We start from the raw sequence: 14970 nt of genomic DNA on the forward strand, positions 1-14970 counted from the left end.
GGGAGAGGGAGTGTATCGGCGTACAGCAAAATGTTCCGAAGATTATATGAATGAATGTTATTCACTATGACAATTACACTTTTCTTAAGTTATTTAGGAAGAATTGTATTTATCTAACTGGACTTATTGCCCTTGTTCTTTCTTGTGGCTAGGAACCGCACAAAGCTGCGTGTTTACACTATTAAATGCAAACAAAAGTTATAGAAATAATTGCTCCAGCAGACGTTTAAGACCCCCACAATCCTCTTGTATCAAATTCAGTGATGTGCTCCTTTGTGGATACAAAAAAATAACACAACATCCATTACTGAGATTGTTATAGATGTGTATGTATTAAATGATATACACATTAATTAAAATGAATGGATTTACAGTTGTAAGCACCAGGAATATCCATCACTGTTCAGTGGCTCTGGCTCAAAAAGTACTATTTGTAACCAGCAGCTTCAAACTTTCTTTGACCCATCACCTCTGCAGCAGATAGTGGCTCAGCAGTCCTAGATAAATTATCTGTCTGCTCCCCTCTTCTTCCATGGTTGCCTTTCACAAATTTCAGCAGATGACAAACAGCAGCTGGTGTAACTCCAGGGATGCGGCTGATAGCGCCAATCTAAAACCAGAGAAGGCAAAAGAGCAGGTTTTATAATGTATTTTTCGGACTATAAGATGCACTGGACTATAAGACACACCTAGGTTCAGAGGAGGAAAATGAAAAAAGAACAGATTTTTGCCTCCACACGTCCCGTTTTTGCCCTCCCCGGCATCCAGAAGCTCTCTGCAGGCTAAAAACGGGATCCCTTTTTGGCCTCCCAATCCCTCCACGCATCCGATTTTCAACTTCAGTACCATGGAGGGCAGAAACAGGCCTCACAGAGGCCTCTGCAGGTCAAAAACGGGCCCATTTTTGACCTGCAGAGTGCTTGTGGATGCTGGGGAAGGCAAAAACGGGATGCGCAGAGGGTTTGGGAGGCCAAAAACGGGCTCATATTCGCTGTATAAGACACACAGACATTTCCACCCACTTTTTTGTAGGGGAAAGTGCATCTTATGGTCCGACAAAACCTGTCATGAGGGTATTATATGCATAAAGACGAAGACTATAGAAACACCCAAAGACAGGGATTATGAAAATGACAGAGCTTACAGAAATGGTTAAAGCAACCTGTTTTATTCAAGAAGAAGCAATTACTACCTTTATAAAAGACTGGAAAACCCTTTATAGTCTTTTTTGCCGAGAATGGATAAAAATGAACTGGTGACGTCCAGATTTACTGTTTAAAAAGGGGTGTGTTTATGGGAAGAAGGTAACCAAGATGAACGATTTGGGATGGTGGGCATGATAACTATTATATCTGAAACATCTACAAAGTAGATTGGAAGTAAGTTTCTTTAGATATATTTCTCCTTATTTATTTCAAATAAAGGCAGACAGGTCATTGATTGAGGTCTACTTGTACATAACACCACATTTGAAAATTTCTAACTCTTCCAGGATACATATAATACTGGCTGTTTACACAGCATTCATTTAGCTTTCTGGCTCCTCCAGTACTTTACCGTTGGGGGGCGGTGGGCATCCAGTATCTCTCGCACTTCCTGGGATAGAGATACATCGATAGTGAGATAATCCAGGTCCTCAGGTAAATGAAGAGCCTCATCTTGACGTACTTCCTCTATTTCCAGCTTTTGATTGGCCACATGCAAACCATAAACAGCTTGTAGGAAAAGCCATGAAAATAATTAAAAAAAGAATCATTGAAGGAACAAAAATAGGGGACAGAAAAACAACAACCCTCAACTGTATACTCTGGCAATTGCTTAGGATTTCTGATGTATTACTTAAGGAAAATGGAGAATAAATGCCTTTCGAGTAATAACATCAAAAGAAAAGTAATGTGGGTAAGCTTGGCTTTTTTCAATGCCACAATTTAAGGTCTGGAAATAATTCCATTATATTCAATTTTACTTTTTCCATAGTTTATGTAATTAATTTCCTTCTGCGTTGCAGAAGAGAAGGAACAAACATTTTCTTTCTACAGCACCTGTTTTTCACAGAAATTCAGTGTGTCCTCAGTTTGACAAGAATTTACTACCTATGTCTTGGGCTAAATTGTTGCAAAAGAAATTCTATTACTATTATAATTATGTACCCACTCAATAAAATATTTCGTACCTTCTATTTTCAGCCTTTCTGCCAGCGATTTCCACTCAGTGATTTTTGTCATGGATTCTGGGAGAACTCTAGCTAAAACATCCATACTGACCTCTGGATTCTGTACCATTTCTAGAGCACTACACAAAAAAAGATATTAAGATATTACCATATTAAGCAGTAAAATAATCTCTAAATTTGTCACAGGAAGGCAGGTTATAACTTAAAAAAACTTAGTTAATTTCTACTTCCACAGAATTTTGAATTGTAGGTCTAAAACATTTTAAAAATCTACTAACAAATGGGGAGCCAATTTGGTTTAGTGATTAAGGCACCAAGCTAGAAAGCCAGAGACTTTGGATTTAAGCTCTACCTTAGTCATGAAGGCCAGCTGGGTGGCTTTAGGCCAATCTTTTTCTTTCACCCCAACCTACCTCATGGGGTTGTTGTAGTGGGGAAAATAGATGTGTTGGATATGTTCGCCACCTTGAATTATTTGTACAAATAATAAAGGCAGGATGCAAATAAATAAGTAAATTTAAAAAGCAACTACACACCAGAACTTGAGAAAAAAGAACTATATGAAACACCTTAAGAACAGCAAATTTATCAGAAATGAGCATATTATATTTGAAAAAAAAAAATCAAATGATATTTACATAAAGGAAAATATTAGAGCTCCCTGCATACTTTTGTCAAAACTATGAAAGAAATGTGCCATTGCAAGTAGTTCTGTCCCGTGTGTCATACATGGGACATGACATACATATAAAAGGGGTAAAACTGGCAGTACAATTTTATCCTCATCATTTATATATTCTTCTCCATGGAATTAAGGGCTCCCAATGGAATTTTATTGGTTGCTCTCTTGAAACAAACATAAATGTTCACATAAGAAAATAACACAGGGTAGCAGAGCTTTGGCTATATAATTCTATTTTAGTAAGTTGCCTGGAGTTATCCTGAGTGAGTGGGGCAGTTATATAAATTTTCTTAAAAAATAAATAACGAAAGTAGATCTACAAAGGAAAAACGAGTTCTTATTTATATAATCTAACTGAAGTCATCAGCACACAGGCCCTGATTCTACTATCTTACTAAGGACCAGGTTACTTAAGGAGGGCCTTCTTTCATATTGGGTCTTCTCTTGAGGATCTTAAGATTTTCCAAGGGGGCTCTCCTTGAAATTTTCCCACCAAAGGTAAAGTGGATCTATACAAGGAAAGATGGCTTCCTCTGTGGTTGCATGTCATGTATAAAATGTCCTCCCCAGAGAGGCTCAAACAGCACCCAAATAAACATCATTTTGAAACCAGATGAAGACCCATGTATTTTTCCCAGGCTTATTAATTGGCTTTTAAGTCACATTTTAAAGAATTGGAACAAACACCTTTCTGATGCTTAGTTTGTGTTTTATTTTACTTTTCATTTTACTGTTTGGCATTTTTATCCAAATTGCATCTTTTAGTGACTTTTATTATAAATGCCCGGAAAGGTTTGGCTATGTATGGGGCAGCTTAAACTTTTAAACAATGTTCAATTCCTCATGCATGTGTGCTCATTCAAATCAGTGATGAAGAAAATGTATTTGTTTTTAAAGATACAGGACAGCTTTGTGCACTCAAAGAACTTCTTAAAATCCATACACGTACTGGATTGTTCCAGTAAAAGATAAGAAATGGAATGCAACAGTGGTTTTATGTCTTGGTAAGCAAAACTCTAGAATAACAAAACAATAACCACAACCTGCGAGGGAAATTATGATGATGACGCATTCTGGCCTCTGGAACGAGCTGCCGCCACTTTTTATAGCCAAACCGAAGAGACTTCAGTGCTTCCATTCCTTCTTCCAGCATTGCTTTCATCAAAGAGGCTTGTTCATACCGCTTTTGTGACACACAGCCAGCTTCATGGTAGCCTTGAAATATACACCAAAGAAAGAAAGAAAGAAAAGAATGGCATTTGGATGAGGACAGAATGAGGAATGTATCAAAACAGATGTTGAAGGAGTGACTACCTCGGAAGGTGAGCCTGCTATCAGCATTATCTGGTCGCAGGGACATCCGAAACTCTGCCCGGCTAGTGAACATCCGGTATGGCTCTTTGGTGCCAAGAGTGGTAAGATCATCAATCAAAACTCCAATGTATCCCTCTGTGCGACTGATGATAAAAGGAGCCTTCCCCTGGATCCGCAAGCCTGCATTGATTCCAGCAACAAGGCCCTGCAAGATGATCAAGGGTTAAAAGGAGTTATAAGGAAAGTATGACTGGATAGCAAATATTATTGGTCTGTTTGATGGGTCTTCTGCCCACTGTTTTGGACTTGAGCTACTTTAACTGTACAGCAGTAGGAGGCAGCCAATGATTCGTAGTATGGCTCTCCAATGTCCTTTTTGGGCCCCCAATGTCACATGGTCATCCCATAGAAGTTTGGCAGCTATTAGACTGAACTATGACAACAAATTTTCTTCAGTAGTTCAGGAAACAAAGTGTGAGAATGGGTGTGAGAGGCCTACAGGAGGCAAATCACTTCTGTCCTTGTCTTTAATGCTCTGACTCTGTAAGTCAATAGTCTAAAAATGTTTAAATCTGTCTAGTCACATCTCCATATCAGTAGTGGGGAGAGACACCAGATCAGGAACTGAAGCCACAATTCTTTACAAATGCCCCACCTCTGCCTTAGAGAGAATTAAATTGAAAGACCTAGGAAAGTTTCTGGGATAAAAAACATGAGCCAAGGATTCCAGCAGAAGAAAAACTGAAAATCTTAAAAGAACATAAACGATGAATGGTTTAGAATAAGAACAAGACCTAAAGGGAGGAAAGCTGGTGCAATGACCAACATCTATGTAGATGATGAAAACAGAGTGCAGAAACTCAGGTTCACTTTGTCACTAATTAATATGCTTTCTAAATGCAAAATGGACTGAAATATTAGCAAATGAAGCCATTAATGTCTGGTTAAGTAACTTTTGACTTGAAAAACCCTTAACGTATCAAGTTGTGTGCAAACAAAATAATTACCTGACACATGTCCAGTGACATTCCTGTTCTTTTGTATAACTTTTCCTTTATAAAGAGCTTAGTACCAAACATCCTTTTATTCAGAAAAATATGGTTCATTCCCCTTCTTTTTCAATGTCTAACCCAGAATTCATTGTTTTCACTGCCATTATTAATACTAATACAGCTTTCCAAAACAATAAAACACAGATTTCTGGCTTCATCTCTGTTATCCCTTCAAGGGCACTCTGGTATTTAATCCAAATATTCCTTTGTTAAGCATGTTTCCTCTTGAATATTATGATAAGACAAGTGACTGGACCTATGGCAGCCAGAATCCCAGATTTCCTCTAGGACAAGAGTACATCCCCCTCATCACATGCATTCCAAAGGTGTGTGAAAAAGTCATTGTTGTGTGTCCTAAGCAAGCCCTGACAAGAATGAGGAAGAATCGTTTAATCTAAAGGAACTAGTAAAGTGTCTTGTGGCTAAATGTCACTGATGCAATTAGCATTGCAGATGCTGACTCTGAATCTTGATCCACTTCCTGCATGTTTTTCTCAAGTCACCCACCTGGGCTGCAGCTTCCTCATAGCCTGTCGTGCCATTGATCTGTCCTGCAAAGAACAGCCGCTGCACCAGACGAGATTCCAGGGAGGCGCTCAGCTGACGTGGATCCAGATAATCATACTGAACTCCATAGCCTGGTATGGATAAAATAGTTTTGTGAACAATGTTCATCAAATGCACATAGAAAACATTAACTCTACAAATCTGGCTGTTAAGTATTTCTGCTGGTGCTGAACAATGTGCCGATGTGCAGATTGATTAGTGCACCATTTCTCTGAAAGGAGGAAAAGATGCCTCCACAATGAACAGATAAAATCCCTCTATGAGTGGGAGGATATAGGAAATAACATGGTTTTCCAAATCATAAACTGCTTACCCAAAAACCTGACCTTCTTCCAACTTCTCACCTGGCTGAACCATCTTAGCATGTTCCAAGCCTTTGATAAGACTGATGATTTTTTCCTGGATCTCAGAAGGCAGGGTCAGGGATATTCCTTGTGGGTACATGACATCAGAATCCAGACCTTCAGGCTCCAGCCAGACCTGATGCTGGCGATTTGGAAAACGTAGAACTTTAGACTCAAGGGAGGGGCAGTATCTAGATACAGGACAGATAGCTAAATCAGAATGTTGACACCATCAGGAAACTAACCTATTCATCTGTATGCCACCCAATTCCCAATGACTCTAGGCAGATCTCAAGTAAAAACATAAAAAATACAACGTGAAACAACAACAAAATAGACACCTAGGATGACAGAAAACAGATGAAAACAGAAAAAAGAAACAACTCCATGAAACCGACAGGGCCTTCACTCACACATCTGAAAAGCCTGGGAGGGACTGTAATAGTCCTTGTACCTCATCTTTGTGGTGAATACCTCAGCTTCTAATACAGGGATGCATAATGCTAAAAGCCTTTTGAGCAGAACACCAAGTCATTTGAAAGCTGGCATCAAAAATATAATGTTTAATTGTAACTTTAGGAGAAAGTAGTTTAAATTCAAGGGGATTTAATGATAACCTTTTAATATTATTAGGATATTAAAACTATGATTAAAGGTATATTAAATTATAGTTGTGGTATCATTTAGTTTTGGGAATGCAGCTCCTGGCATCCTGCTCAAAAGCCTTCAACAAGAGGAGAGGAAACTGTAGAAATCATGACTCAGTATAATGCAGTTGCATTTGTGCCTCTTTTTCCTTGACAGCTATTTTTCCTTTTGGCTGCACGGACTGACATTTAGATTTTAAGCTTCTCAGCATTTATGTTTATCTCTTATTTTACTTTAGGGCTTATTATACTCTGCTGAGTATCACAGAGATTAGTGTTAATACTGGGAATATGGCATCTATGATATCACTAGAGGGCATCCAATATATAGTCTTGTGAAAAAAATGTCCACCCTCTTTGAGTACTATGGTTTTACATATCAGGACATAATAAATATCATCTGGTCCTTAGCAGTTGTTAAAAGAAGGTAAATACAACCTCAGATGAAGAAGACACGACACATTACACCAATTCTACGTGGCTTATAGTATAGTAAAAATGTTAAAACAGTAACAGAAAACAGCAGTAACTCTCAGACTGAACAAACAACCAATACATATTAATTTCTTGAAAGAAACTGAACATAAGCACCATCTTTATTCCCAAAGGGCTATTACATCATATGCTGACTAGCACTCGTTTTTAAAAATAAAATTTTATAACACACGTTTAAAACCTACTTTTGATTTCTACAACGCTATACAAAACCATATGACAGTGCCTGCCATTTGGAAAAGTTGCTGAGCCCAGCACTTCACACATGAAGAAATGTAACAGAGACTCACCGGGGTCCTTTTACTGTTTCTTTGATGTGATTGCTCAGGTAAAGATTCTCATGGATGAGCTGCTCTACCTCAGGGTTGGTGTGGGTCAAATAACAGGGCAACTGATCTTCTGGCTGTCAAAGAATCGTCAGGATTTGGTGAATGCATTAAATCATTTCTATACATGCCAAATATACACTAGCTTGACTTTGCATTCCACCCATCAGAAAAAAAAAATCAAAAGTTAATTAGAATTGCTACGCCAGCTAATGCAAAATGTTGCTGGTCATTAGAATAATCAAATGTCATTCAGAAAACTGAGTATCTAGTTCTTTCCAATGGTGATCCATTTTTAAAATTATTCTTTGCTCAATAAACTTTCAATTAAATACAATCATCACAAACTGGGATCTATTGCAGGGCTCCTCAACTTCTGTGCTGTTTGCAACTGGGCTACAGAAACAGCAGGCAAGCGCGCATGCTCATCCCCACTTGTCCAAGCAGTGGGCAAGTGTGTGTACACACGCTCCATTTGCGTGAGCGGCATGCTCGCACAAATAAGGCTGCATGCACATGTGCACTTGCTGGCCGCTCGCATGAACAATCCCCTCTCCTGGCTGGTGCGCAAAGCCAGAAAGGTTGGGGAACTCTGATCTATTGGATAGAGATTCCCCCTCTCCTGCATGTTCCCTGCAAAATTGAAGGATTTGTAGAAAAGTTTTAGGGAATGTGAAGGAAGGAAGGAAGGAAGGATGGAAGGAAGGGAGAAATCTTGTATCAGCTGGGGAAGCCTTCGTGCACTACTGTATACTTTTACAAATACTTTTTTAAAATACTATTAGCAAATAGTATTACCAAATAATCTTCCCATTTCATTAAACTACTCGATATATTATAATGAACTTAATTTATGCTATTTCTACCCACCAGTTTTTAGAAGGTGATGTGAGAATACCATTCAAACACTTAGTAAAACCTGGCACCCGAAAAGTTAGGATTTTTTTTTTTTTTTTGTATATATAAAACATCAATGAAGCTTTAGAGAAACAGCTTCTGTAAATCTTAGCAATTCCTAACATAGCAATAGAGAAATACCATCTTCAGATCCCTCCAGCCCACATATAGAAACAGACAAGAAGGGAAGGGAACTGTAACCCATACATCCTGCATGGAGATATTCTCTTGAGAATTGTCACTGAATGCTGTGTTAGATGGGCTTTGGCCCTGATTTAGGAGGGGTTCTTTTATGAAACCCCCTAGCCATTCAAACCCCTTTCATATGAAAACAGCCATGTCTTTTCACATGCTAGAAAAGACCAGGACTGTATGGATACACATGCACTTCCCAGCATTTTCTGGCCCACCTTAATCCACACAGCTTTACTGAGGAAACTGAATGGCACAGGAGGGTTATCTGCCTCCTGTTTCTGAAGATGAGTGAAATCAATGGAGTCTCTCAGCAACCGTGGAGGAGTTCCGGTCTTGAGTCTCCCCATGGTAAATCCAATCTTCTCCAGTGTCTGAGCCAGGCCAACGGAGGGCTGGTCTCCCATTCGCCCCGCAGGATGCATTTCCAATCCGATTAGAACCATCCCTCTCAGAAATGTCCCTGTAGTCAGAATGACACTCCCAGAATGGATTTTTGTTCCATCTTCTGAGGATGGAAAAGGAAAAGGAAAAGGAAACAGACCATGTATCATACCAATTTCTGCCCTGATAGTAGAAAATTGTAAGCATCTACCGTTTTCCAGGCAAGCAGATTTGGATCAATACAGATAGCTAACATTTAGAAAAGAAAAGAACATCACAGATATCTGAAGGATATTAATTTAGGCACTCCAAGTCATACAATATTGTTTAAACTCTATCTAACACTTATATGATCTCATCTACAACAAAGGTTTATGCATAAATTCTGCTCTATTTGAAAATAAAACCTATGCACTGATCTTTTATGGATATTCAAGAGTCACACATTGAACTAAATCACAAAGTCCAAAATAAAACAATTTACTATCCTGAGCCAAAAAGCCTTGTAAAAATGTGAATATTTTTCAAGGTCAATCTAGAATATTTTTCAAGGTCAATCTGACGTATTACTGCATAAGAGAAAGAATCTTTGAATTTCTTGCAGTCAGATTTACCACTAGCTTCTGATAAGCAGAACCAAAAAAGCACCTAGCAGTCAAATTGCAAGGTTGCATGGTCACAAGATGTCTCACCTAACAACTGCAGCTGACTCGCTTAAGGTCCATGGGTATTAAGTTCATTGCAGTTAATGATTTCTTGTTTAATGACCTTGCCACTTAACAGCAGAGTTACCAGTCCCAAATGTGGGTGTTAAGGACTATTTACAAATCAAAAAAGGAAATTTGACTGAAGGCTAGAATAGAAAAAAATGTCGTTAGAACTGAAGTTCGTTTTTTGTGTACTATAATTATTTTTGTCTCTGCATAATTTAAGAATATTTTGGTCAATTTGAACCAAATCTCCAGGGAAGCTGTCTTAATACTTAGAAAAAACAACAACAAAAATAGCTGAAGAAGAGCTGAAGAAGCTTTTTGGATGAGAAGTGAAACATCTTCAAAGAAAAACCAGTTGCCTCTTTAACAAAGCTCCTTTGAAACAGCAACAAAAACAGCTTACCCTTATTGGTAAAAGTTCAATGGGATTATGTGACTTGCTAGAGTCCCTATATTTACTTTAATATGTTTGTTGGATTTTTTTGTTTGTTCCATTCACTGATCACATGCATTCTACGATTTGAAATACAAGATAGTTTTCCAATCTCTTATTAATGAAACTGTCTTTCTCTTAATACCCTTCCACACTAATTCATTTACTATATAGCCAGAAGGTGGCATTATATTTTTTTTTTCACTTTAGCCTAGAAACTGCCCAGAAGTTAAAACCAGGTGAGGTCCTCCCTTGCAGATTAAATGGTGACAGAGATAACTATCAAACTGCTACTCTGAGAAGCAGAAATCTGAGTCAAGGTGTGAAGAACCAGAAAGCTTCTGGGTCAAAAATTTTAAGATATCTTAAAGTTTTCTCATTCTCTTTACATTGACTGAGAAATAAGCGAAACTACTTCTACAATTAACTGAGCTAATTTCTAAACCAAATCCTACTTGCCACCAAGTTTTGATGCAAATGAAAGGAGACAGATTTTCTTATAGATTACTTTACAAAGAAGTCCTAGTCATGAGAACCTTATGCATCAATTATCACTGGTAGCAACTAGGCTTCTCCAGATCCTGAAAACAGATTTCCACAGCAATTATTCTCAGTGCAGATGGATGGAATCCTTTCTTCCAATACTAACCCAGAATGACTCCACTGACTGAGGATTTGCCAGGATGATTTGGCTCCGGTACTGTCAGCAGCAGATCTTCCACTGAGGCTTCACAAGTGGTCAGTAGTGGGGTTTGCAGAATTTCTTTCTACTGGGAAAGGAAAAAAATTCACCCCCCCCCTTGCTCAAAAAACCTTTTCTTGTTATATGGAAAGGGAACTTCATGAGAATTGTCAACACCCAGGCCCCATAAACAACTTGGTAATAGAAAAGCCATTCAAAAAAACCATCACGATCAAAAAAAAAAAAAAAAAAAAAACCCCCAAAAAACCTTGTCTATAAACAAATATAAGAAATGAAACTAATAATCAATAAACCAAAGGTTCCCGAAACCCCCATAATTTAAGGAAAAGTAAAAAGTTTTAAAAACCCGACAAGTACTAGCAAGGAACCTTTCCATCTTAAGGATATCTCTTTGAGTTTTACCATTGGGTAAAAATTCAGATTCCAAATCTACTTTATTACTGGTAAATAGACCCTTTGTTGTTGTTGTTAATGATACCTCTACTGCACTGAGGAATTTTCCACATGACATGACTTTATTAAATTTATTATTATCCATTGGCTAAGCAAAATGTATTAGATTTTGTTAGATGTCTTATTGCCCTTTCCTAAAGATTTACAACTATTTACAGTTAACCAGCAACATTTAATAAAGCCATGCAAACCATCCAAAAGGATATTTCATGAAACAAGAAAAGCTTCCTTCTGCACTTGCAGCTGGAAGCGGTATTGTTCACTATGCTTTGGTGGCAATTGTGGCAGAGCTGTTTTCTGTGCACGTACATGCACACTTGGAAGATTGAGAAGCAAATTCCCAGCAGCTGCATCAAGTATTTGGGAGATATATTAGCTTTGGCATCTTAAGGAACACGTTCAGATGCTTTGCTCACTTCTATTTGTACAGTGGAGTACTGAGATGATAAATTATAAAGAAAATTTAGACTCTACAAGTGAAGCCTTGAACAAAAGATCCCTTTTTTCTATTCCCCCCACAATCAGTCAGCATTCCTTATTAACCCTGGATTTATTTTTTTCCAAAAAGAGATCTTTTCAAGCTTTTAACTTTCCCAAATATTGGGATTTCTACTTTGGTTATGCTGTTTTGGTTTCATAAAAATTAACATTTGAGGGCTTTATAATATGATATTCTTTTTCCTTCTAGGTCTTCTCATATGTGTGGTTAATGAGGAAAAACAGCATATACCACACCTATGAATTAGGTAGTCTTCTAAACCAACAGAGCAATTCTCTTGATAGGACAAAGATTGTTGCTTCACCCTTAGAAATCCTTTGGGCCCTCCAAATTTGTTTAGAAAAATTGGAGCCATCTGGAATAGTGGAGGAAGAAGTTCTTAGGGCTGCAAAAGGGGGGCAGGGTTGGTAAAAACATTTCTAATTTCCAGATTGAGGTATACGTTTTATAAGATACAAGTTTAAAAAAATATGAAGAGACATTTTTCTATGCATTACATGGGTTTTTTTCACATTAAAGCCTTTGCATCTGAAGCTTTATATATTCCTTCAGTATCTTGTAAAAAGCAATAGGTATATTTTTAAAATTAATGAGATTAATGGACATTTTCAAAAATGACTCCGAACTAATACTGTAAGAAAGCACTGTTTTTAATACTTGGAATATGCAATGAACTCATGTATCTTCTATTTATACATTTAGCAGTTTCTTTTTTTCATTTGACATCTAGTACATCCAATTGGATATTACACTTTCCCCCAGGAAATAAAATGGCAGCCTAAGATAACCTATTTTTCCACTTTGCTCTTTCCCATCTCACCTGCATGTTCTCTTTGTAGAGCTTTCGGTCAATCTGTGCCCTGTAACCCCAGACTGCTGGTCCTTTTCTTTTGTTTAGCACTTTGTAATGCACTCCAGACTGATCGCAGATTCGACCACAGAGACCATCCAGTGCATCCACTTCTCTTATGAGATGTCCTTTCCCAATTCCACCAAAGGAAGGGTTGCATGACATTTGTCCTGCATCAAATACAATGTTCGATTTTTCTATAGAGGTTTATATAAATACACACACACACACACACACACAAATGGGTATAAAGGCTGACAGGCAAGAAAAACAGTTCCCATGGGTTGGAAATAGCAATTTCCCAGCAATTTAGTCCTATGACTATGAGTAACAATATATTAACAAGAACACAGCAAAAAAAGTTAACAATTCCATACATCTACAGTTGTGTTGTAGAAACTGTAGGAAGTTATCACCTACCCATCTCCTAGAAAAATGAAATATCAAAAAGGCAGAATGTTTCCCCTAAAAAGAGTAGAAACTCAGAAGCAAAAACTCAGTCCCGCCACCTTTGCTAATGGGCCTAGGCCAGCCTATTTAACATAACAAAGATCTCCAGGTAGAGCTATAGGAATTGCCCAAAGCCCTTTCATTACATCTTTATCCAGCAAGGCTCAACCTAGCCTGGAACTCAGGACAGCCTACAGAATTGCCCCTGCATGGCCCCATGGGAGTCTGACAACCAATCGGAATACAAATTCAAATCCCAACAAACCCAGGCACACTCAGCATATCAGCCCTTCCTTCTTTTCCTTCATCTTGAAGCATGTGATTGTACTTTTCACTTTGGAGCTCCAAGGCATGTGAACCTGTCCACCATTAAACCATCTTTCCAAGCAGTCACCATGTTTCCAGTGTCTTTCTTCCCTATTTGGAACTGAATCCAGAAGGATATTTCTTCCAACAAAACCATGTTGTAATGTTTACAGCAACATTCTACATTATTGGGCAATTGAAAGAATGGCAGAATAGTCTACATTTAAAATGTAAAAAAAAAGTTTGAAAGTAAAACACATACTATAGTCAGACAGCAGGCTTATCATGCTTAAATTGTTACCTGGACCATACTTTACACAATTAATCCAATTACTTGGCTATGCCCAAAGCAACAAATCCAACTAGCTATAATGGATGGGATAATATAAGCACCCAAGAGTCCCAAAGGTGCTTTTTCAATGACTTTCTGGTTTTACTTTTGAAGACATTTCGCTTGTCATCCAAGAAGCTTCTTCAGCTTCAGTGTTTTGTTATTTTTTTCTAAGAATTAAGATAGCTTCCCTGAAGGTTTGGTTCAAATTGATCGAAATATCCTTAAATTATGCAGACAAAAATAACTATAGTATTTGTGATTTTAGCTTCTTCCTGGATGAGAAGCTGAATTTTTTTTTTCAAAAGAAAAACCAGAAAGTCCAGTTGCTTCTTGAAAAAAGCACCTTTGGGACAAACCGTGACCTTGATGACTGAGAATCTCCATAGAGACCCTGGAGTCGGACACGACTGGGCAGGAAAACCTTTCCCTTTTTGGTAGCCCAAAGTGGTTGACTTAACTTATGTTCATACACTTTCAGGCCATGTTCACGCATTCATGCTGCTTACAGGGGAGGCCGTACCTATGGAGTCTATTTTGTGGGTGATGAGTAAAGTCTGGGCTCCCACCCGGGTAGCCGCAGCAGCGGCCTCCACGCCCGCGTGGCCCCCACCGATGACAATGACGTCATATTTTGAAGTGCCCGACTCCTCGGCCGAGGTCCCGCTGCTCCGCGCACACTGCAGCCGCGACCCGATGACCGCCGGGACCGCAAGGCGGTGCCAGCCGCGACCGAAAGGCAACATCTGAGAGGAGAAGGGTGAATAAATCACCGAGGCGTCGGGTAAACCGTGGCAGAAACGGGGTTAAATTGAGAACCCGGCAATGCCAGCACCATTCCGCTCTCTGGACGCCACCATCTTGCCTCTGACGACAGAGGCATTTGAGAATTCTACGTCTTACGGCTTTGGGGAAATTTGCGCGTGCGCACTGGCGAATGGGGCGTGACGTGGTCCGACCGACTGAAAGGTAACGAAACGGAAACGAAAGGAAGGCTCTCATTGGTGGAAAGTCAAAGATTCTGAGCAAGCGGGAAGGATGAGATGTTTGAGCTGGGTTTGCCTTCCTCCCTTAGGGATCTGTGAATTCAAGGGTATTGGCTAGAATGGGAAGGGAGAAAAACAACAGCAAGCACACTTACAAGAGAAGGATGCAAACA

The 14970-nt window shown here is 38.8% G+C and overlaps 1 protein-coding gene across 1 annotated transcript; it reads right to left on the reverse strand.

The window, feature by feature from the left end:
• Positions 1-307: 307 nt before the first annotated feature.
• On the reverse strand, positions 308-14743 carry MTO1 (mitochondrial tRNA translation optimization 1). The gene is made up of 12 exons (XM_026695281.2): positions 14335-14743; positions 12695-12894; positions 10869-10986; positions 8908-9197; positions 7565-7677; positions 6133-6323; positions 5729-5859; positions 4170-4374; positions 3899-4070; positions 2174-2292; positions 1558-1715; positions 308-610 (listed from the first exon to the last, which is right to left on the reverse strand). The coding sequence occupies exons 1-12, from the start codon at positions 14555-14557 to the stop codon at positions 428-430; spliced, it is 2103 nt and encodes a 700-aa protein (XP_026551066.2). The 5' UTR covers positions 14558-14743; the 3' UTR covers positions 308-427.
• Between the last annotated feature and the right edge of the window lie 227 nt (positions 14744-14970).

This window comes from Pseudonaja textilis, chromosome 1 (assembly GCF_049901715.1).
Source record: "Pseudonaja textilis isolate UNSWEBS1 chromosome 1, rPseTex1.2, whole genome shotgun sequence".
NCBI lineage: Eukaryota > Metazoa > Chordata > Lepidosauria > Squamata > Elapidae > Pseudonaja > Pseudonaja textilis.